Source organism: Theropithecus gelada, chromosome 4, assembly GCF_003255815.1.
Source record: "Theropithecus gelada isolate Dixy chromosome 4, Tgel_1.0, whole genome shotgun sequence".
NCBI classification, from domain to species: domain Eukaryota; kingdom Metazoa; phylum Chordata; class Mammalia; order Primates; family Cercopithecidae; genus Theropithecus; species Theropithecus gelada.
Genome location: NC_037671.1, coordinates 150,919,934 through 150,943,124, shown reverse-complemented (window position 1 = coordinate 150,943,124; position 23,191 = coordinate 150,919,934). Strand labels below are relative to the sequence as shown.

Here is a 23,191-nt window from a genome sequence, read left to right as displayed (position 1 = left end):
CACAGCAAGTTGCACCTGTGATCCCTGCTACTCGGGAGGCTAAAGCAGGAGGATAACTTGAGGCCAGGAGTTTGAGACTGCAATGAGTTATGATCACCCCACCGCACTCCAGATTAAGCGACACAGCAAGATCCAGTCTCTTAAAAAAATAAAAATAAATAAAAACGAGGCCTATACTTACCATGAACTCAGAATAAAACTCCCAGGCATTTCTCCCAGGGAAATTAAAATTTATGTCCATATAAAATCCTGCAGATGACCCTTCACAACAATTTGTAATAACCAAAACTGTAAGTAACCAAAATGCCCCTCAATTTAAGTGAATGGTTATGCAAACTGTGGTACTTCCATACTACAGAATACTACTCAGTAATAAAATGGAACAAACTACTGATACATGTAACAACTTAAGAAAAAAATCCAATGCCCAAAGGTCACTTCCTGTATGATTCCATTCATATGATATTCTCAAAATGACAAAAGTATAGACTATAGACGGAGAAGAGTTCATGGTTGCCAGGGTTTAGGAATGGTGCTAGGGTAGGACACATTTTAAAGAAGGTGTAATTGTAAAAGGATAGCACAAAGAGATCTTTTTGGTAATGAAACATTTCTAATTACAGTAGTGGTTAAACAAATCTACACCATAAAATGGCAACAGAACCACACGTACACTGTACCTATATGAAATTCCTGGTTTTGATATTATACTATAGTCACGTAGGATGTAACCACTGGGGGAACTGGGTGTACCGTACATGGGACTTCTCTGTACTATCTTTGCAACTACATGTTGAAATCTATAATTATTTCTAAATAACAAGTTAAAAGTAATAACTATTTGATGATATACAATAAATTTCTAAATTATCTTATTTAGGGGAAAAAATTATCTATTAAATCCATGAGACCTGAAGAAAATAAGTCATTTGCTCCATAATTTCTATTATTTTGATTTTGGGAGGAAGAGAGGTTTTGAAAATCCTACCTGATGTTTATCATTGTCCAGTTGAGAAATTATAACATTACTACTGGCATAATGTAAAAGTAGATTGCTTTGCTTTGCAAATTAATTTAATTAATTAATTAAAAGTTAAAATATTGAAAGTGCACCTAGATTTGACTGCATTTGTCTTTCTTCAGAGATTAAATTCCATAGTTAACTGTGGCTAAATCTAAATATATAAACGTAATTCTAAGAAGTACATTTTTAAAGTGTTTAATATAGTTAAGATTTCATTTTTGATACATAAAATATTTGTAATAGCAACAAAACAAAAGCAAACTGAACTAGAGGACATTTAAAATAAAAATAATAGTAATTTCCATAAAAGAGTTAAATAGTCCTATGCATTTACTTGAGATATTTCATGCCAGAAAAAAAATACGAACACACACATCACTTATAGCCAATATTTAATAATCCCAAATTAATTGATGTGTAAAAAAGTCTTTATGATCTGTTACCGCCCAAAAGAAGGCATCATAATAACTTTCAAGAATATGTTCTTTGACTTCTAACCTCTGCTCTTCTTTAGAATTACCTGTAAGAGGGGAAAAAATAAGATTAATATAATATCTATGAAAAACAAAACATCATTCCTTAACAAAAAGTTAAATAGTCCTGGGTGCATAGTATGCAAGGCTGACTTTATAAAACCGAATTTGGAAGATGATTAGGGAATCTTTTGTCTTATAGTCTTAGATTTCTCTAAAAATAGTCTTATCTCAATGAATATGAAACATGCCTAGATTCTAAAAACCTGGCTTTATTAGTTACCTCTTGATGTTAATTTCTTCCACTGTAAGCCAAAAGTGTTCAGATTAATGGTTTCGAACTTGAAATTTTTATACAATTTAGTTATCTAAATTAGGAGTTACATAATACCAGTTAAGGAGTTAAACAATATTCTAAAACTCAAAAAGTCTATTATAAATCAGACATTTCACAACTATAAAGTAGGACAAATCCACTGCAACATTAAATTTATTATATTTGGACTGGAATTATAATCATTTGAGACTAAAACTAGTCATCTTATGCTGAACAACTTGTTAAGTAGATTATTTTTAAAATATATAGTCTGTGGTACAAATTTTTAAAAAAAGGAGATTTTTAGTTGTAAAAAGACTGACAGCATTAGTCAGAATATCTGTTTTTTTTAAAAAAAAAAAACTTATCTACGATTTTAAGTAAATAAACCTACAGTTTATTAATACAAATCCTAAATTTAAAAAATACATGTATATTCTTCAATATCTTAAGCCTTGTTTTTCCTGCAGAAAAATATTTACATTGACTTTAACAGTCTAGAAATTTGTCGAAATGTTTATAATTGCAAGATAATTTAAAATCCCTAGAAAATGCCAAGACATGCACACTTCTAGACTTCCACAAGACCATCAAATAAATCTCTGTCTAGGTTAGTACTTCTCTGTTCTACAAGAAAATATCATGTGTACTTCAAAAGAAAGTTTGAATAGTCAAATGAATTTACAAAATGCTGAGTATATTATGTACTCAAATAAGCTTACAAAATACTAAACGGAGTTCAACAGGTTTCCTTACTGCTGTATTTCTCTCTTGGCCTTTCATAACTTTATAAAACTATAGTTATATAAGACATTAGGATTATGAGAAACTGGACACAGGGTACATGGGAACTCTAAACTATTTTTTGTGCCTTCTTATTTTAAAATAAATTTAAAACAAAAACGTCTACAAAAAGGTAGACTGTCAAAAATAAGTTTCTCTCCTCTATCATCCCCAGTCAATTGTGGTTGCCAGTCTCTTATATATTCTTATAGAAACAAGTTCTACAATAATACTGTGACTAATCAAGGAAGTACAGTATGCCAGGTTATCTACACTTATTTGACCACAGAAGCGTTTAAGGTAGGGCCTTGATTAACATCATTTGGAAATAACATTTTCAGGAACATATCTGGAAAACTGCGCCGTAGACAACATATTCTTAACATTACATAAAAATAACAGGAAAAAGCAATCATCTCTACTTGTATATATTTTTTTTCTTTTTTTTTTGAGACGCACTTTTGCTCTTGTTGCCCAGGCTAGGGTGCAATGGTGCCATCTCGGCACACTGCAACCTCTGCCAAAACAAAGTTAAAAGAAATCAAATAGTGATATGGTTTGGCTTTGTGTCCCCACCAAAATCTCATCTCGAATTGTAATCCCTTCATGTCGAGAAAGGGAAGTGATTGGATCGTGGGGGTGGTTTCCCCCATGCTGTTCTTCTGCTAATGAGTGAATTCTCTTTCCTTCATAAATAACCCAGTCTTGGGTATTTCTTTATAGCAGTGTGAAAATGGACTAATACAATGAGGTAATTAGGATAATTTTAAACGATCAAGAAGAAAGTAAGTTTTGATAAATTTCAAGGTGATATATCTTCTCCGTCTACAGATTAGCAGTCTGTAGGAACATGAATGTTTCCTCTAAAGCAGTGGCCATTAATATTACCATTGGAAATCAATAATATACGTATGGAGGAAATCTAACTCCTTAATTAAAATAATTAACTCATAAAAGGCCAAATATTGACTCAATCAACAAAGCTGAGTAAGGTATACAAATCAGGGAGAGGTGATGAAACGAGTGGTAATTTTGAAGTTTAATTCTTGCTCAAGAAGAGAAATCTGGATTTTACCTTTGCTGCAGCCAGTACATGCTCCTTGTTAATGACTCTACACTTACTCTCACAAGCGTTTGTCCTGGACTCTTCTGCTAATCGATGAACAAACAGTAAGCAGTTCAGATGGACCTTTAAAACAGAAAATCCAAGTGGATTTTTAAGTTCAAATACTGATGCACTGAAATAATGATTTTTAAAAATTAATTATCTCAAAATGTATTGTTATACTATTTACCATTGTGATTAAGTAAATTAAGTCTATTTAAAATTACATAGAATTCAGTCCCTCTTAGATTCCCTGCAGAGAGACTTGGTCACTGCAATACATAAAACAAGCTATGCAAGGCAGACCAAAGGCCATTTTGTAAAGCATCATTACATATCAAAATGTATGTAAGATTCACTTAGTAACAAATATTCCTGCTTCTGATTCCAAATGGATTTTAATTTATAACATAATTTAAAATTTCCAGAAATTTTTAAATCAAAACATACCAACAACTACATTTTAGGTTATTATTCTACAATCTGAGGTCAAAGATTTTTAAACAGATATATTTAATTTGAAATATTTGTTTAAAAACATGTTAATAGTTGAAATTGTTTAAGTCTGCTAAATTGAAAAGTGTATGCACAAAGGTCAAGTTATTTGTCATCCAACAACTATCATAAAATAACCATACTTACTATTAATAATCTTCAAGCCTCTTTTAAAAAATTATTTAAAGTAGGTAATATAAGCAGACTGAAAAATTTAAAAGTCTATAAAAAAACTATAGTTATGTAAGATATGAGAACTGTGGAAAGCTGGGTAAAGGATACATGGAAACTGTGTACTATTTTTGCACCTTCTTTTGAGTCTATAATTATTTTAAAAATATAAAACAACAAAGTTTATAAAAGGATAGACTATCAAAAAATAAGTCTATTCCCCATCTCATCCCCCAATCAACGACTGCTGACACTTTCTTGTACATTCTTACAGAAACAAGCTCTACATAAGCAAAACATATGTACTCATCATCAGATAATATATCAATATTATCTGATTACATATATGTATAAACAAGTGCTGATATGTCATATAAAATAACATTTTGTTAAGTATTTTACTCAAAATCACCATCCAAAGCAACAAAAGTCCTAATCTACAAGCACATTCTTTGGAAAAAAGTTAAAGTACATGTAATCCAAGCAGAAGACAATGTGAAGTGAGCTAAAGTTGTATCTCAGTCTCCAATCTAGGATCATATGTAGTACTCTTATTTATATTATTGGACATATCTTCCCCATCCTTTGCTTCTGCCAGGTACCTGAGGGCACTACCAACTTAGATCCAATTAGATAGTGTCTTTAACATGATTTATTTTGTTATTTACATCATGGCAAGTGATCTTTGCAGTTAGAAGAACAATTTATACACAATACTTAATATTCACTATCTTGTGTACTGAACACTCTCCCACAGTTCATCAAATGTTAAATAACTAGTAATATGGTGTTTTAATGCTTTCTATAACGCAGAAATCTTTAATAGATTGTTATATAGGTGTTTAATAATGTTCTAGTGATATGTGGAGAAAAGAGAGGCTTGGGAATTTAAACAAGATGAACAATCTATAAAAGGTGGATACTCTTTTGGTACATTTTTGATGCACTATCTTCTTTGATTCTCACAAGAACTCCGAGGTAAAGCAACCCAATACCAATTATTTACATTATACTGTGCCAATTATTTTTTAAACTTTCAATGATAGCCCATTTATTTTGGTAGCAAAAACACCCCATAATATGGCACAATTTCATTTGTTAATCTATACTTTGTACTTCTAAAGGTAAATAGCTTCCAGATACCCTCAGCATAAATTCCAAATTCCTTAACACTAAATCCCACTTGACTGGGGTTCTAGTTTCACCTCTCACTGTTCTAAGCTTCCAGTTCTACACTAGGCCTTTTGAATTTCTTTGAGAATTCAAATGCAACCTTGCCTCTAGGCATCCTACTTGTTTATAGACTTCTCTGAAAAGTCCAGCTTCCCCCAAGATGTAAGGTTATATTGATCCACAGCACTCTGAACTTCCTATCACTGCATAGACTACATCATGCTGTAATTTCTCACTTAGCTGTCTTCCTCAGTGTACTCTAAGGACACGAATTATGCCTAGCCTTTTCAACACTCTATCCCCAGTGTCCCTTAACATATTTTTTAATACATAGTAGGTAGCTAATAATTATTATTGCATGAAGACCCCACCACAATAAGGCAAAAAAAAGTTTTTTAAAAAATCAGATTTGATTAAACCACACTGTCTTAAGACTTAATTCACTAACCTAGATGGAATACCCTTTCCTCTTCATGGTCATGAGCCATGGATATTGTGATGGTTAATACTGAGTGTCAACTTGACTGAAGGATGAAAAGTATTGTTCCTGGGTGTGTCTGTAAGGGTGTTGCCAAAGGAAAATAATATTGGAGTCCGTGGACTGGGCAGACCCACCCTCAATCTGGGTGGGCACCATCTAATCAGCTGCCAGCATGGCTAGAATAAAGCAGGCAGAAGAATGTGAAAGTACTTGACTTGCTGAGTCTTCCAGCCTTCATCTTTCTCCCGTGCTGGATGCTTCCTGCCTTTGAACATCAGACTACAAGTTCTTCAGCTTTTGGACTCTTGGACTTACACCACTTATTTACCAGTGGCTCTAGGGCCTTCAGCCACAGAGTGAAGGCTGCATTGTTGGCTTCCCTACTTTTGAGGTTTTGGGACTGGGACTGGAACTGGCTTCCTTGCTCCTCAGCTTGCAGATGGCCTATTGTGGGACTTCACCTTGTGACTGTGTGAGTCAATACTCCTTAATAAACTCCACTTCATATATACATCTATCCTATTAGTTCTGTCCCTCTAGCGAACCCTAATACAGATACTGAGACAAATTAGTATTACTTTTTCAGATCTCACAGAAATTTTTTCAAGTAACCTATATGCTTTCAAGCAACCTTACTCCAATGCACTAAGGTTTATATTAAAATGGTCAGAACAAAAGCTAGTTTTAGGGTATTAGCTAGGCATTCTAACTTGAAAAAGGTAAGCTATTCCATCAGTAAGTTACTTTTAAAAATCCGCTTGCTTAAAAATAAATCAAAGGAAAATTTATAAAGAAATACTTATTACAGTCTCAGTTGACAGAAAGACTGGGCCAGTCTGACTTCCTCCTCCCTTTGTCATAGCACTTTTGAATTTTACATGAACTATAAGCACCCAGATATTTGCACAGCATTTCTTTACATTTAACATGTTAACTCTCTCCCTAGTATCATCCCTGGGGCTAAACAATCAAATAAGGCATAAAACAAACAAAATAACAAAAAGCTAGTGAAGAATGATAAAATAATACAAAGAAATTATAAATAAAATGCTAGAAATAACATCAATCCACATACAGTTGCATTTACAAAATTAATTGTAGACTCAGAATGTTGAAGCTATTATGCAAAACACCAGGAATACAAAAATTTCCAAATTCAAGTTCCCAGACTAGTAGGATAATCAAACCCATAAAGAAAAAGGCAAATGTGTGACAACAGATGATGGAAAGAAGGATAAGATTGATCCTTTCTAAGGACATTAAGGAAAGCTTCACTGAAGTAACATATGAACTGGATTTTGAAAAAATTGTAGGTTGCCAAGTAGAGGGAAGACTTCTTCAAGCAAAAGAAACATCATGTACAAATGCAGCATAAAAGTAGATTAATTTTGTGTTAAAGATAATGGGAGACAAAAAAGGAGCTACTCACTCTCCTCAAGAAGCTGCATACCGCACTAGGAGGCATCAACATATGAAACTCCTAGACAACAGTGTTAAGTCCCAGCAGCTCAATTGTATGATGTATACTCTTACTGCTGTCCAAGTTCAGAAAAAAGAACCGATCAAAACTAACTGCCTTAACTACAGAAAACTTTGTGGATGATGTGGGATGCAAGTGAATTACACTTCCACATAATCTCATTTGATCTTACCTTAGGTCTTTTCATGATTCTAGCTTTTCTTTACAAATGCTGCTCCCTTTAATTTTAAGGTTCCTCTCACTTAACCTTGGAATAACTTTCAGGTGTAGTTTAATGCTAACTCATTGAACTTTCTGATAACTCATTGAACTGGGTAAGATTATGAAGTGTCAAAGGTGAGCAGAAAGCTATAAACCATGCCATATACCAGACAGTGAAGGGGAACTGTTTAATGAAAGCCAAAGACGACGAGCATACTACCTGGGAAAAGCTAGTGACCAAAAGAACATTCTATACCCCATCAATGCAACCGCTTGAAATTTCAACTCACCCACTTTCCCATGCCACTTGGATCCCACCGCACTATGGAGCTCCTCTGTCCATGGGTTCTTCAGAGGAAGAAAGGGGTAGATGTGGGAGGATGCTAACTACTTGAGAAATTTCGACTAAGCAATTTGCACCAGTTGGTAGTCTCCTGGATATCTTTGATCAGGTACATTTCCTCTCCCTCCATTTAGAAGCCCCAGTGAAAGCTCCATAATATACTACGTAAAAATGTTTTGCAAGTGAATTTTATTTTAATTCCGTTCATTTGTGCCACCTCTATCACCAGCATGGGGTAGTTAATTGGGGTCGAAGCACAAGACAGCCTGTATTGCCTCTTCTCACAGGATTTAAGAAAGTAACAAAAAAGAAGGGCAGAAGATTGAAGTAATACTTTTCTGGGGGAAAATGTGTTTTTGTTGTGTTTTGGCTTCAGAGACCAAATATGGAGAAAAGTGGTGATAATTCTATAGCAGTTTAGCAAAAAGGAAGAAACAGATACGGTAGCAGTGGAGAACTCCGGGAAGTAAGAGTAAAGAGGAGGTAGAAAAACCAATGTCGTTTAAGAACAGCTAGGATGATGCATTCCCAAGACTATTCATGCAGTATGCTCTTATTATCCACAATTCTGTACCTTGATCTCCTGGAAATTATGTGTCCATTTGTAATGGCTCCTTTACTCAAAGAGCCAAGGACAAGATACCGAACATGCCTCCTGTGGTTTAAACCTAGAGAAACAGCGTTCATTGTGCCAGAGGAATATGTGTTCCAAGCATTCAACACACAAACTGAATTTATTTCAAGACAGAAACATTATTATACAGTGGGTTGATTGTGGCTTCTTATTAGAATATTATGCTTCAGGTATTATGAGTCAGATAAGCAGGCTTTAGTAGTCTAGCTTAAAAACTGACTAGGTGTTCTATTATTTGTCTAGCAAAATGAATTAACAGTTGAGAGCATTATTCCTACAAATAAACTTTCCCATCAGGGTCCTTTAGTAAGCACCCTAACCTAGAGGAAATAGGGCAACATGTTTGGTTAAATGCGTAGAGGAGAGACGGAGGGAGGCAAGGGAGGGAGACAAGAAGGGAGGCCCTTAAAAGGCATGTGAGCAATGCCTTTTACAACAGCTAAATAAAAATGGCACAGACTGAATTCCAAAATCTATTTTTTAAAGGGTGAATCTTTCATACCCTTTGCAAGTACATTAATCACGGTGCCAGATTGTGTCCCTAAACAGCAATATTTAAAAACTGTAAGCAGTAACTGTACGTTAAGCTCACGTGACTAAGAGCCTCCCTTTACGAAGATCCAGATATTTACGTTTCGGCGCGGCCCGGTACAACTGAGCTCCAGGAATATGAACTCACATGCCAGGGTAGGGCATACGTAACCTGTCATTGCTGGAACTGCCTTAAACATGGGCCTGAAAGAGCTATAAATTGGCTCGGGGCGGAAAAACAAAGGCTGGAGGTTACTGCCCTTACCTCTCCCGTGCCCCATTCCCAGCCCGAGAAGGGATGGAATCTCACCAGTAAGTCACCACTTTTCTCCAGACGAAGTTGAGGCTTCTGTCGCCTGAAGACTCGCTTTAGAAAGCCACGGGGAGCCTTCCGCTTTATCTGCTTCTGGGAGACTATGGTCGACAGCGCCATCCTCTCCGTCAAGTACCAGCTGCCTCAGCTTCCGAGGTGCTCTCTGTATCGCACACAAACTCCGGGGACACTGGGCCAGCGATAACAATCCGGTCCCTCTTACGCTTCTTCAGGCAGAGAAACCCGGGTCAGAACTTTCGAATCCACCGCCAACGGAACGCGCCCGTCGCTCAGTAGTGACGTTAACCCTGAGCAAGCCCCGCCCCCGGAGGCGCCTGGCTGTAGGTGGAAAACGCCCACGGTGGGCGGGTCCCGGGAATACCTGACGTCATTAAGAGTCGGCCTCCTCCTTTCATCACATTCTGTATTATAACTTTTGCTCTGTGAAACTATTTCTGCTAGGTTCCCTAGAGATGATTGGAAGTTGTGGAGAGATAGATTGGTAGGCCAAGGCAGTTCTTCAAGTACTCACTCTATTCTGTCCCTAATACTAATGAACAGAAGTTTGTGACGTTTTATCAGGATTCCTAAAGCACCAATGCAATGCCTTCCTAGCAAGGAATGCATGATTTTCAGATACTAACAGTTAAGAATTTTACACTTCTACATAATTTCATTTGATCTTACCTTAGGTCTTTTCATGATTCTAGCTTTTCTTTACAAATGCTGCTCCCTTTAATTTTAAGGTTCCTCTCACTTAACCTTGCAACAACTTTCAGGTGTAGTTCAATGCTAACTTATTGAACTTTTTGTTACTTCTTCAAGCTGTTAATTTATCTATCATCTGTCCTACTATAGAAGTATTAATAGTTATCAAACCTTAATGTGCATCAAAATCACCTAGGGGACTTGTTAAACTACTCTTTGCCGGGCCCGGCTCCCAGAGTTTCTCATTCACTAGATCTAGGGGATACTCAAAAATTTGCAATTCTAACAAGTCAGGGACATTGGCATTTGCTAGTCTGCGGACCAATCTTTGAGATCCGCTGTCATTTTAATTATAATTATCTCTAATACTATCTCTATTGAGATCTCAATATTATATTATTGTGATCTCACCCACACAAATGATCATTCTGCTATCTGACCTCCCATTTCTAAGACCTCCTCTCTGCCGATCATCTTCTCCTACACCCTTGAGTTATTCACGCCTGTGGTCATACCCTAGGTGGTGTCATTACTAAATACCTTACCTTCGGTTTGATCTGCCACTTTCAATTTAGTTGTCTCTCTTCAACCGTATCTTCTATCTTTTGAACTTACTCCCTCCAACAATTCTTCGATGCTACTGGGACTACTGTCCTATCTTTTCCAGTTCCTCTCACCACACCCCCACAGCCCTGCCACCCCACTCTATGCCTTATCTTCCCTCCTGTAGCCCATTGTGCATTGATCATCATAATACTCCCCTGTATTTCTCCACAACTTTCTAGCCATTCTCTTTTATCCTCATACTAATCTGGCAACATTCCAACTCTGCTTAAGTTAAAATCTCAATCTATTCAACACTTGCATCTGTGTATTAATATTGGCTTAGGAAAACAACACTCACAGGTATATGTGTGATCTCAATTCAAATTCATGACCACTCATGTGGGCTCTAAGTACTGCAACAATCCTTTGATATTTCCTAAAGCCATTCATTCATTTACTCATTCTCTTAAACAGCTATGTCATGCCTTCTATTCTTTCTTACCTACCCCATTCTCAATCTCCAGTGATGACATTGCTTCAACAACAAAATAAAATGTTAAAAAATCCATGGAGACTTTCTGTATGCTTTCACCACCCTATCTTCCCATCTGTCTCCACCTGCTCCCATGGATGAGATGCGAACTACTACACTTGTGCCCAAGATCAAGCCCCTTCCCCTTTCTTAAGGACATTTCTGTAGCAATTCTCCTTGCTCCTCTGCTTCATGAATTTTCCTTCTTTGCCAATTTTTTTCCATCAGCATCCACACAGTTTATAATATCTCCAGGTTTTTGAAAACCCTCTCTTAACCTTACCTTTTGCTGTTGTCCTTCTACAAAACAAAACAAAACTAGAAACAGTTGGCTAAATTCAATGTCTCCAAATACTGTCCTCTCATTCTCTGTTGAAGCCAGTACAATCAGACTTTTCTACCTATCTCTTCACCAAAATTGTTTTGGTCAACATGACCAATAGCATCATACTTGCAAGTCCTATGGCCAATTTTCAGGCTTCAGTTTATTCGTCTTATCAGAAGTATTTGTTGAGTTTCATGATTTTTCCTTCCATAAAGCAATATATTTAATTGGATATGATTCTCTTCTGTTTTTCTTTGTACTTGATAGCACCTCAGTCTCCTTTTCTGGTTCTTCCTTTTCTTTTTGATCTCTAAATTTTAGAGTACCCCATGACCACATCCTGAGATTTCTCCTCTATCTATACTCATACCCCATGTGATCTTGTCCAGTATAATGGCTTTAAATACCAAATTTACATCTCCAGCTGATTCTCCCCTAAACTTCAGGCATGTATATCCATTCATCTGATGGACTAGAATTCTAAAAGTCATCTTAACACCATGTCAAAAATTAGGCCTTGATCTGCCCTTGCTCCCCAAACATGTTTCTCCCACTCTCTTACTTATCTTATCTGCTAGAACTTCCAACCTTCCAATTACTTAAGCCAAAATCTTGGAATCTGCCTTAGTCCCTCTCTTTATCTCACCCCACATTCAATCTTTCAGCAAATTCTGTCAGTTCTGCTTGCAGTATCTGATCACATCTCACCACTTCCACTGCTGCTGCACTTGGCCTAGACACCGTCATTCACATGGCTTATTGCAACATCCTCCTGAGAGTGTCTCAATCTGTTTCTATTCTTTCTCAACAGAAGAGCTAAATTTAATTCAGATTATGTCATCTCAGGCTTCACTAGTTGTTTCCTGTCCCCCTTAAAATCAAAAACAAAGTCCCTATAATGACCTGAGGCCTTACCTGCCCTCTACAAATGCACATGCACTTACAAATATATAATTAACTTTCTTATCTTCTACAATGGAGCAACTCACTCTCCACCAACTGTGTTAGTCTCCTTAATAGATTCAATGGTCCAGATGTTTTTGTCCCCCCAAAATTCATATTTTGAAATCTAATCATCAATATGCTAATATTAAGAGGTAAGGGCTTTGGGAGATGATTATGTCATGAGTGGAGGGCAGAGTCCTCATAAATGGGATTAATTTCCTTATAAAAGAGGTCCCAGAGGACTGCATTCCCTTTTCCACCAGCTGGGAACATAGCTAGAAGGCACACCATCTATGAACCCCAAAAGAGGGCCCTCACCAGAACCTGACTTTGCTGGCACCATGATCTCAGACTTTCCATCCTTCAGAACTGTGAAAAACAAATTTCTGTTGTTTATAAGTGCTATCGTTTGAATGTTCCCTTTAAAACACACTGAAACTTAATCCACACTGTGGCAGTATTGAGAGGTGAGGCCTTTAGGAGGTGATTGGGTCCCGAGGGTTATGTCTTTATGAATGATTTAATCCCTCCATGGGTTAATGGATTAATGGGATATCATGGGAGGGGAACGGGAACTGTGGCTTTATAAGACGAGGAAGAGAGTCCTGAGCTAACACATTAGCATGCTCAGCCTCCTCACGATGTGATACCATGCACCATCTCAGGAATTTGCAGAAAGCCCCCACTGGCAAGAAGGCCCTCACCAGATGCAGCCCCTTCACCTTTAACTTCCTGGCCTCCATAATTGAAAAAAAATAAAGTTCATTTCTTGTAGATTACCCAGTTTTAAGCATTCTGTAATTGCAAGAGAAAATTAACTTAGACAATAAGCCCCCAATCTATGTTATTTTTGTTATATCACCCCAAACAGACTAAGATATTTCAGACAGATCTCAAGTACATGCAGCACAACATACTCACACACCCATCAGGTGTTTGCACTAACTATTCTCTCTGCTAAGAATGCTTTTTGGCCAGGCAGGATGGCTCATGCCTGTAATCCCAGCACTTTGGGGGGCCAAGGTGGGCGGATCACCTGAGGTCAGGAGTTCAAGACCATCCTGGCAAACATGGAGAAACCCTGTCTCTACTGAACATACAAAAATTAGCTGGGCGTGGTGGTGCACACCTGTAATCCCAGCTACTCAGGAGGCTGAGGCAGGAGAATTGGTTGAACCCGGGAGGCAGAGGTTGCACTGAGCAGAGATGGCACCAGTACACTCCAGCTTGGGCAACATAGTGAGACTTTGTCTCAAAAGAAAAAAGAAAAAAAGAATGCTTTTCCCATTTATCTGCATAGGTGGCTTCATCACCTCTTTCAGGTTTTTGCTCTGACAAGTATCAGAGAAATCTTCTGTTTACAGTATAAACACATGTAACTACGTATATGCCTAGAAGCTCATGTACACACATACATACACATACTTAGTCATGTGCAGAATCTGATATCTCATCCCAGCTCTGTGTTCAGTAGTATTATGTTGGTAGCTAGAGACTGGTGATGGTACATGTATTTACAACATGGAAATTGGCAAATACCAAAATTCAGATATTATTATTATTGTTGTTGTTGTTTCTGAAAAGCAAGTTATTAAACAATTACCAAAATAAATTATACATATCTCTAATGGCTTGAAATCCCTAACCATCTCTGTGGTTCATTTTTCTTTGTAACACTTTTTGCCATCTAATGTTTGCTTCTGCATAGAGAAAAATTTTATTGTAGCTTTATTTATAATAGAATTGGAGACAAATAACTTTTATTAAGAGGGTAATAGAGACACATGTTGTCATATGTATTAGTTTTCTTTTGCCAATGTAACAAATTATCACAAACTTATGGCTTAAATCAACAAAAATGTATTATCTTACAGTTCTGAAGATCAAAAGTCCTAAAACTAAGGTATTACTGTGTGGCATTCTGTCTGCAGACTCTAAGGAAGACTGTTTCCTTGCCTTTCCCAACCTCTAGAGGCAACCTGCATTCATTGGCCCATGGTCCCTTCCTCCCTCTTAAAAGCACATCACTCTAACTTTTGTTTCCATCATCACATTGTAAATCTACATAACAAAGACAGAGAGGTTTTCTTAAAAATAATATTTATTCAGGAACAGGGCATTGTAATGGGAGTATGCATGCCATCGTAAAATTTGTGCATACTGACAGAAGTAAAGAAAGACAAAGGGGTTTATTTTGGTTTTGGTTTTGGTTTTAGTTTTTGCGAGAGAGTCTTGCTCTGTTGTCCAGGCTGGAGTGCAGTGGCATGATCATGGCTCACTGTAACCTCTGCCTCTCAGGTTGAAGCAATTCTCAATTCTTCTGCCTCAGTTTCCTAAATAGCTGGGACTACAAGCACACACACCATGCCTAATTTTTGTATTTTTAGTAGACACGGGGTTTCGCCATGTTGCCCTGGCTGGTCTCGAACTCCTGGCCTCAAGTGATCTGCCCGCCTCAGCCTCCCAAAGTGCTGGAATTACAGGTGTGAGTCGCTGTGCCTGGTCAAGAAAGACAAGGGCTTTAAAACAAAAAATGAAGAGGATTACTTGTTTTGAGACAATGAACCTTGGCTATGGTGTCAGTCTGAGATTGGACAGGCAAATGCTGGGCAGATGTCCTTGCAGAAATATTTTTTGTGTTAAGATTGCAATGGCCTTTGTGAAAAGTTCTGGTTTTTGCAGACCCTTTTGTGATAGTTCTTGTTATAAGGCATTTATTAATCTCCCACCCCACTTCATGACTTTCCCCAGCTCTATTTGTCAGGTGTTTCTCTTGTTTGTTTGCTTTGAGATGGTGTCACATTCTGTCAACACAGGCTGAAGTGCAGTGGCACAATCATAGCTCTCTGCAGCTTCAAACTCCTGGCCTCAAGTGATCCTCCTATCTCAGCTTCCCAAGTCACTGGGATTACAGGTATGAGCCACCATGCCCAGCTCAATTTGTCACTTTTTTAAAATATGAATGAGTCCATTTTGATGTCAACAACTTTGATATTTCCCAATTTTAATCAAGACATTTGTCTAAAAGCACTGCTAATAAATCATCCTGTAATTCGGTTTTGATTGTTCCATGGTGCCAGGATGGACTTATCTTGGGTTATTGGTCTGGTCCCACATTGGAGGGAGTGAGTGACTACTAAAAATCAGTTTCAAAATCCATTTAGCCAGATTTGAACAACAGAAAGGTTTAAAGAGCGTGGCTCTCCAGCTAAGCCTATGGTCCATTATTAAGTTCAATTTTTGTCTGTTCCATAGTCTTTTGCTATCATCTCGAAGTGCTGGGTCAGCTTTATTCTGTTAGTACTTGTACTGCTGCACAAATTTAACAAGTAACAGATACACAGCTTAAAAAGGGGAAATATAAGGTAAATTAGTATTAATAAGATAGTCTCAGTTTGCATAATGGTATTGAGCCACAAACCTAGGATTAAGGGAAACCAGTTTAAATAAATCAATGACCATTGTCTTCCAAGTGAAAAAACTAGGCATTAAAAGGAATTAAAGTCTCATTATGATATGGAGCCATTTTCTGTCATCTTGGAAAAGCTGTCTATCACATGAAAATATAAACTTCTTCTCTTTCTTTGTAGTTTGAATATCTCTGGCTATAGTGTCAGGTAGTAGGGTAAACTTTCTGTGTAACCCATGCATTAGGCATGAGACTTGTTCCTTAAAATTCATCTACTTTCCACTTATAGAAGTTCAAGAAGAGAGTAGTTTCTCTTTTAATAACTCTATGGAAGAAAATTGGATTGGAGGAACCTAGAAGAATTTAGAATCTAGTCTAGTCTACAGGTAGATAACAAGAACTTGAAAGCAATGCACAAAGCTACAATCTAATAACAGGTGTAGTATAGCTTTTCTTTAGAAATGTAACTTTTTCTCTCCATATTGATAACATAGGAATCAGATTTTAAAACCTCTTGGGGCTAGGAAGCCAAACCAAGGTAGACTTTAGATTTAACTTGTAGTCTTCAATCCCTGGACCTGCCAAAAAGTGACAGTTTTTATTCATTCACTGTAAGTCTGGGAACCCTTGAAGTAAGGTATTCTATGCATATGCTCAAATATGACACTTTAGTCCAAACCTTGATAACATAACCAACATTTCCAATTGTATGTTGATATAAAAAGAGAGCAGATTTTTTATTGAACTTATGCAAGTAACTATAGTGCCATAAGAATGCTCAACAATAGTTTCAAAATTTGGGGAGAACCAAGTAGAAAGGAAAAGCAAATGTCTCCAGCTTTATTCACAGAAGTATTCTTTACCAAACTGCTGTATAAATTACTCTAGATAAAAAATTTTCTTAAATCTGGAAAAGATATTTAAGTAAATAACCAGCAATGCTTCAAATAAAAGTTATTATTATTTTTGTCAGTTATTCAAGTTGATGTAATGAATTTTTGTTTCTTTTAGCAGTTTCGTGAGCCAATCAATTTCTTTATGAGAGTTCTGAAAACTTTTTATTTAGTCCATTTATCTTAAAGTTTTTTGAAACCTGTATTTAACAGTACTTGTTAGAGTCTTTTCCATGAATCCAGTTACAGGTCTCTTTAGAAAAATTTCAAAACATTAACTGTAGATGACAAAAACTTAAGAATAATTATGGTTAAAAATCTGATGGAAGTTTACCATCACCAGAAATTGACAAGAAAATTTGGTCTTTTTTTTTTTTGGCATGCAACATAATAACTGGAATTATGGCTGATAACATACTAGATTTCTAAAACATAATGTTGGAACTATTTGAATTTTGGAACATTCATATTAATAACATATTCATAAGCATAAATGAAAGAAAATCCAGTGTCACCTATCATTTGACAGTACTTCTCATGTAATTTACCAAATAAGCCTAATCATTTAATATCTCTATAAGACAAGAGATACATCCTTTGAGGTCCTTCAAGGGCCCAACTGGAAGATCCCAGGATTAATTTTAGGTCAAAATTACCTAATTTAGAATTTTGATTCCAGGAAAGTCTGCTGAATATATCAAAAGGTTCAAAACACAGATAAAAACAAAATTACAAGTCACTGTGAAATAATAGTCATTTATTTAACCAGAGTGATAATCAGAAAATGTAAAGAAAGCTACTTGACTGTAATAGCCTTAACCTTTTCAAATCTCAGTTTTCCTACATAATCAGTAAAATCTAATAAAGACAACACAGGAAAATATCTTGATAAATATAAAATATTTTGAGTTTTATTTAGGCTAATTAAAAAGGTTAAAAGAAAACCTTCTGTAGTGTGATTGCTTTCTCTTAGGAAAAGCCCATTTAGACAACCTGTAAGTCAAACATAATGGAAAAGTCGTTGGATTCGATCGGACACGTACAGAATGTGTCCAAGGTTATGAATGTGTACCACATTAAAGAGGAATATAAACAAGAAAACTAGTACCTTAAGCAGGAGAATACATGGCTTTAGTAACAGCATGGGAAGTGTCCTCATTCCATAGAACAATTCAGACACACCAAGAAAAGTCAAGACTACAGAATCAAGTCTTACTGGGGGAAAACATTGTTTTTCTAGGTCTTAAGGACAGAACATTTTATTGACAGTTAAGAGATCAGAGTTAGAACTAGAGGAAAGGGTTACAAACGCTGATGAGAAAGTTCAAAGACAGAGTTATTACCTTGCCAAGCAAAATGATTTAACTTCTGAAAAGGAGAAAAAGCTGAAGGCAATGATGTACAACTTGTAAATTATGTGCAAGATATGGCAAAAGTCTAACTTCTGAGATATGAATCTGAAAAGCTTCAAAAGTAAAACTCTACTTCAAGAAATGAAGTTACCATTCCAAATGGAAGAGATAGCATTTCCAACCTGAACTTGGGGGAATAAACAGATTGCAGAACAAAAGTGGCAGAAATAAAAAATGTCTACAACTTAGAAGATGGCTGTTGAAGAAACAAATTTCAAAATTAAATCAAAACCTCTTGCAATTTTACCAAGAGCAGATCCACGCTTCAAGGAAAACGTATTGTTGTAACTTTAGGGAAACAAATTTTTAGTTTTGTATCCATGTATTTTTAATATTAAAGATCAATCTTTTAAAAGACAAATAATTTCCTTCTGATTGTAGCCCATTTGATTACACATAAAATTCCTTTAATAAATTCATTCTTAATGAACATTTTACAGCCTGCGTAGACCTTCAACAACATACTTAGACATTCTGATTTGTCCTATACTTAAACAACCACACAAGATTCTTTTTCATACAAAATTGTTTCTTTTCTTTTTAACTTTTCTTACCAAACATCCATCTTCATATTCATAACATCATCACATCTCTCTCTCCTACTTACTGGTTCCTTTCCATCTTTCTATTTCCTTTCTAAATCCATGTTTCGAAACAACCTTGTAATAAGATCATACAAATAAAATTAGTTTTTTCAATAGAGAACACATTTTAATGCCTTTCTTATGCCCCTACATGGCACACAAGGCAATTTTTATGCCAGACAGAGATACCTTATATTATCTCTCTGAACTTAAAATTTTGACCTGTTTGATCTGAAATTGTAACTTTTATAAACATTTGTCCAATTATTTTTCTTTTAAAATATTAATCTTTCAATTAATTTTTCCATCATCCTAAGCAATTGTTAGCCAGGAAAACCTAAATTTACATTAAAAGAGATGACTCAGAGGTCTAGGTTATAAAGCCATAATTAAAAGCCCTTTAAGACATTTTTTTTCTATCTTGGCTACAGTTCCATAAAGCAGTGAATTTTATCTGAACACCTGAAGACGTATCAGCAGATTCAAAGTAGAAAGAAAAAAATAGAGAAACAGAGAATGTAGAAGATTTTACATGTTAGGTCTGTATTTGCAGGGGTTTGTTGTTGTTGTTGTTGTTGTTGTTGTTGTTGTTGTTGTTATAGAGTCTTGCTCTGTCACCCAGGCTGGAGTGCAGTGGTGTGATCTTGGCTCACTGCAACCTCAGCCTCCTGGGTTCAAGCGATTCTCCTGCCTCAGGCTCCCGAGTAGCTGAGATTACAGGTGCGTGCCACCATGCCCTGCTAATTTTTTGTATTTTTAGTAGAGATGGGGTTTCACCATGTTAGCCAGGATGGTCTTGATCTCCTGACCTTGTGATCCGCCCACCTCAGCCTCCCAAAGTGCTGGGATTACAGGCTTGAACCACAGAGCCCAGCCTGCAGGGATTTTTAAAAAGAGATTTAAGTTATGACCATCTGGTCTCTAATTTTTTCTTGTAATTTGCCCATCACTCTAAAAATGAGCATAAAAATTAGCAATGGGCTATATTATAGCCAGCTGGAGTCCCAGAAACCCTGGTAAACCTTAATGTTTGAGAAGTCCATTTAGGTTCTTATTAAGCTCTCAAAAGCAAAGAAAATCCCATAAATCCTGTAATAGAATGTCAGGAGTTTATACCAGTGTTTTAAATGATGGTGATTTCCCTAGTGGCTTTTAATTAGCCATTCTGTACCCACCATTTGTAATGTTTAGTTTTGCTTTTGGAAGATTTTGAGAAACAAACAAGAAAAAAGAGACAAATTATTTACAGACATATATAACCAAACCAAAATAAAACCAAAATCAGAGTGCTCACAAATATTTTAACCCAGGTGTGTAGATCAAACGAAATATTAAATTAAGCATGCAGAAAAGAGCAAAACTAAATTAACCAGAAAATAATGTCCTATAGAGAGAACATAAATTCTGTAGAAACCAGAGTATTCAAACTAGAGGAACACTTGTCTTTATACCAGCAAGGACTTGCCAGAAGAGACCTTTTCTTTTTTATCACCCCAGGAAGTATATAAAGCCTTTGATAAGCCTGTATCAAAGACTGTCTTATAACCAAACCAAATCCCAAAAGAGTTAAAAACAAAACAAACAAAAACAAAAAACCACCTCTACCAAAAAGAAGGAGGCTCACTCAGCCTGAGGAAAGATTCACTAGGACAGAAATGGCAAGCCATGAAAGTAGAGCACTCAGAGGGCTCAAGTGAGTACTGTACACTAAATTCAAGAATTGCCAATTCCTTTCCAAAGTGATTACGCTTCAGGTCTTGCTTCTGGATACCATTTATGTCAACCTAAATAATAAACAGGGAAGCTCTCTAAAAGAAAACAATATTTATTAAGAAATAGGGCATCATACTGGGAATATACATGTGTCATAGTAAACTATGCACACATTTAGGGAGATAAAGAAAGACAAAAGTTTTTAAAGAAAAAATGAAGAAGTTTATATAATTGTTTTGAGACAATTATCCTTGGCTATGGTGCCAGTCAGAGGTTGGGCAGGCAGATGCTGAAGAGATATCCTTGCAGAAGTAATTTTTGTGTAAGGTTGCAATGGACTTTGTGTGAGGTTATGGTTTTTGTAGTCTTTTGTGATAGTTATTATCAGGCAATTGTGCATGACAATTCTCCCTTCATGACTTTCCCCAGCTCTCTTTGTCAGGGATTATTTTTTTCAAACACAGGCGACTCCATATTTACTCTAACAACTTTCACATCTCTTTTCTTCTGACTCTGACCCTCATGCCCTCTTCCTCTAGAAATTATAGTTATTACACTGGGCCTACTCAGATAACACAAGGCAATTTTTCATCCCAAAATCCTTTGCTTAATTATATCTGAAAAGTCCTTTTTGCGATATAACGTAGTATTTTCAGGTTCTGGGTACTAAGACATAGACATTATCAGGGAGTTGTCATTCTACCTACCACAAGCTCTCTTATTGGACTTGATTGAAGAGCAATGTTGTTCAATAGAGCTTTCTACAGTGATAGATATATTCCATATCTTCTCTCTCCAATACAGTAATGCCATCCATATGGCTATTATTTGAACTATGGCTAGTATAAATAAAACAATAATTTTATTCAATATAATTAATTTATGTTTCCATTTAATAGCCACATGTAGCTCATGAATGTCATGTCATATTGGACAGTGCAGTTAGAGCAAACTAACAAGTAATTCTAGAAAGTAATTCTCTCTGAAAGTTTTGGAGGTGAGTAGGAGGCAGAAAGCAGGACTCAAAAAGGACTTACAATTTATTTGCATTTTTATGCCTTTACAATGAAAATACACTAATACGTATTTTAAAAGTTCATTTACCAACATGGCACAAGTATACATATGTAACAAACCTGCACGTTATGCACATGTACCCTACAAGTATAATAATAATAAATAAATAAATTTTTTAAAAAAAGTTCATTTACTTAAAAGAATACTTTTAGTTGGATAGGAAAGGAATAATTTTATTTATCCCTGTAATGAAGCTACACTTTATCTTTTTTGATCTTAATAAAAGTATATTGGTAGGGTTGGGATGAATGTTATAATTTCTATTTTACACAAAAGGAAATCATCAGAGAGTTTGAGAGGCCCAAAGTGTGACAGCTTGTGTGGAAAAGTTAAGGCCTTAACCCAGGTGTTTTAGTTTTTCAATATATTATACTGTCTTTAAGTGGAAGAGAAGCATCTGAATTTTGCTAAATTGCTTTCTTTTAAAATTTTTATTTTTATGGACTTTCATCCTCATTTATTAAAGAGTCACAGAGTATACTATTGACAAACTTTAGCACAACCTAAAATTTCAAACTGTTCTCCTTTTTTTTTTTTTAATCATTTTTCAGTAATTCAAGTTCCTTTGATTCAAAGGGTTAAAAATCACAAGGTAGCCATTGGAACCCTAGCACACACAGGTAGAATCTTCTCTCCTAACCAAAGGTGACTTGAGATATCTGAAAGCTCCTAATTCCAAATCAAATGGAACAAAATAAAGATCCCAGAAATAAATTCATGCACTCACATTCAACTAATTTTCAACATAGGTGCCAAGAACACAAAATGGAAAAAGACAATCTTGTCAAGAAATGGTGTTGGAAAAATTGGATTTCCACATGCAAAAGAATGAAAATAGCCTCCTATCTCTCAGCATATTAAAAAAATCAGCTCAAAGTGGATTAAAGACTTAAATGTAGAACCCAAAACTATGAAACTACTAGGAGAAAATGTAAGGGAAATGTTTTACAACAGGCTGCCTGAGGATTTTAAAATAAGACCTCAATTCACAGGAAACAAAAGCAAAAATAAACAAATTAGACTACATCAAACTAAAAAGATTTCCACAACAAAGGAAACAATTAGCAGAGTGAAGATACAACCTACGGAATGGGAGAAAATTTTTCTAAACTGTAGATCCAGCAAGAGATAATATCAAAATATATCAGGAATTGAAACAACTAACAGCAACACAAAACAAAACAAAACCCACCAAATAACCCAATTTTTAAAATGGGCAAAACACCTTAATAGATCTTTCTGAAAAGAAGATATTCAAATATCAACAGGTACATGAAAAAATGCTCAGCATCGCTAATCATGAGAGAAATGCAAATCAAAACTACATGAGATATGACCTCAATCCAGTTAGAATGGCCATTATCAAAAAGACAAAAGAACAGGTTGTTGGTGATGATCTGTGAAAAGGGGACACTTACATACTGTTTGTGGGATTGTAAGTTAGTATAAGCACTATGTAAACTGTGCTTAAAATTTTTTCCCCTAAAAGCTAAAAATATAACTACCTTATGAACCAGCAATCCC

At 35.9% G+C, this 23,191-nt stretch overlaps 1 protein-coding gene across 3 annotated transcripts; it reads right to left on the bottom strand.

Moving 5' to 3' along the window:
* Positions 1–593: 593 nt before the first annotated feature.
* Positions 594–10,362, bottom strand: CENPW (centromere protein W). Of its 3 annotated transcripts, none has more exons than XM_025383098.1 (3): positions 9,476–10,362; positions 3,672–3,785; positions 594–1,544 (listed from the first exon to the last, which is right to left on the bottom strand). In XM_025383098.1, the coding sequence occupies exons 1-3, from the start codon at positions 9,641–9,643 to the stop codon at positions 1,518–1,520; spliced, it is 309 nt and encodes a 102-aa protein (XP_025238883.1). In that variant the 5' UTR covers positions 9,644–10,362; the 3' UTR covers positions 594–1,517. The 3 variants fall into 3 exon arrangements, with proteins under 3 accessions (XP_025238883.1, XP_025238885.1, XP_025238884.1); XM_025383100.1 differs by having other exon boundaries at positions 3,672–3,745; positions 9,521–10,362; XM_025383099.1 differs by having other exon boundaries at positions 1,400–1,544; positions 9,521–10,362.
* Positions 10,363–23,191: the final 12,829 nt, after the last annotated feature.

Excerpts from the sequence above, each read along its gene's own strand:
- CENPW (XM_025383098.1), bottom strand. The coding sequence starts at position 9,643 with ATGGCGCTGTCGACCATAGTCTCCCAGAAGCAGATAAAGCGGAAGGCT. Across the intron at positions 3,786-9,475 it reads GGGAATGGGGCACGGGAGAG|GTCCATCTGAACTGCTTACT; the intron begins GTAAGGGCAGTA and ends TCTGTTTTAAAG. Across the intron at positions 1,545-3,671 it reads ATGTACTGGCTGCAGCAAAG|GTAATTCTAAAGAAGAGCAG; the intron begins GTAAAATCCAGA and ends CCCCTCTTACAG.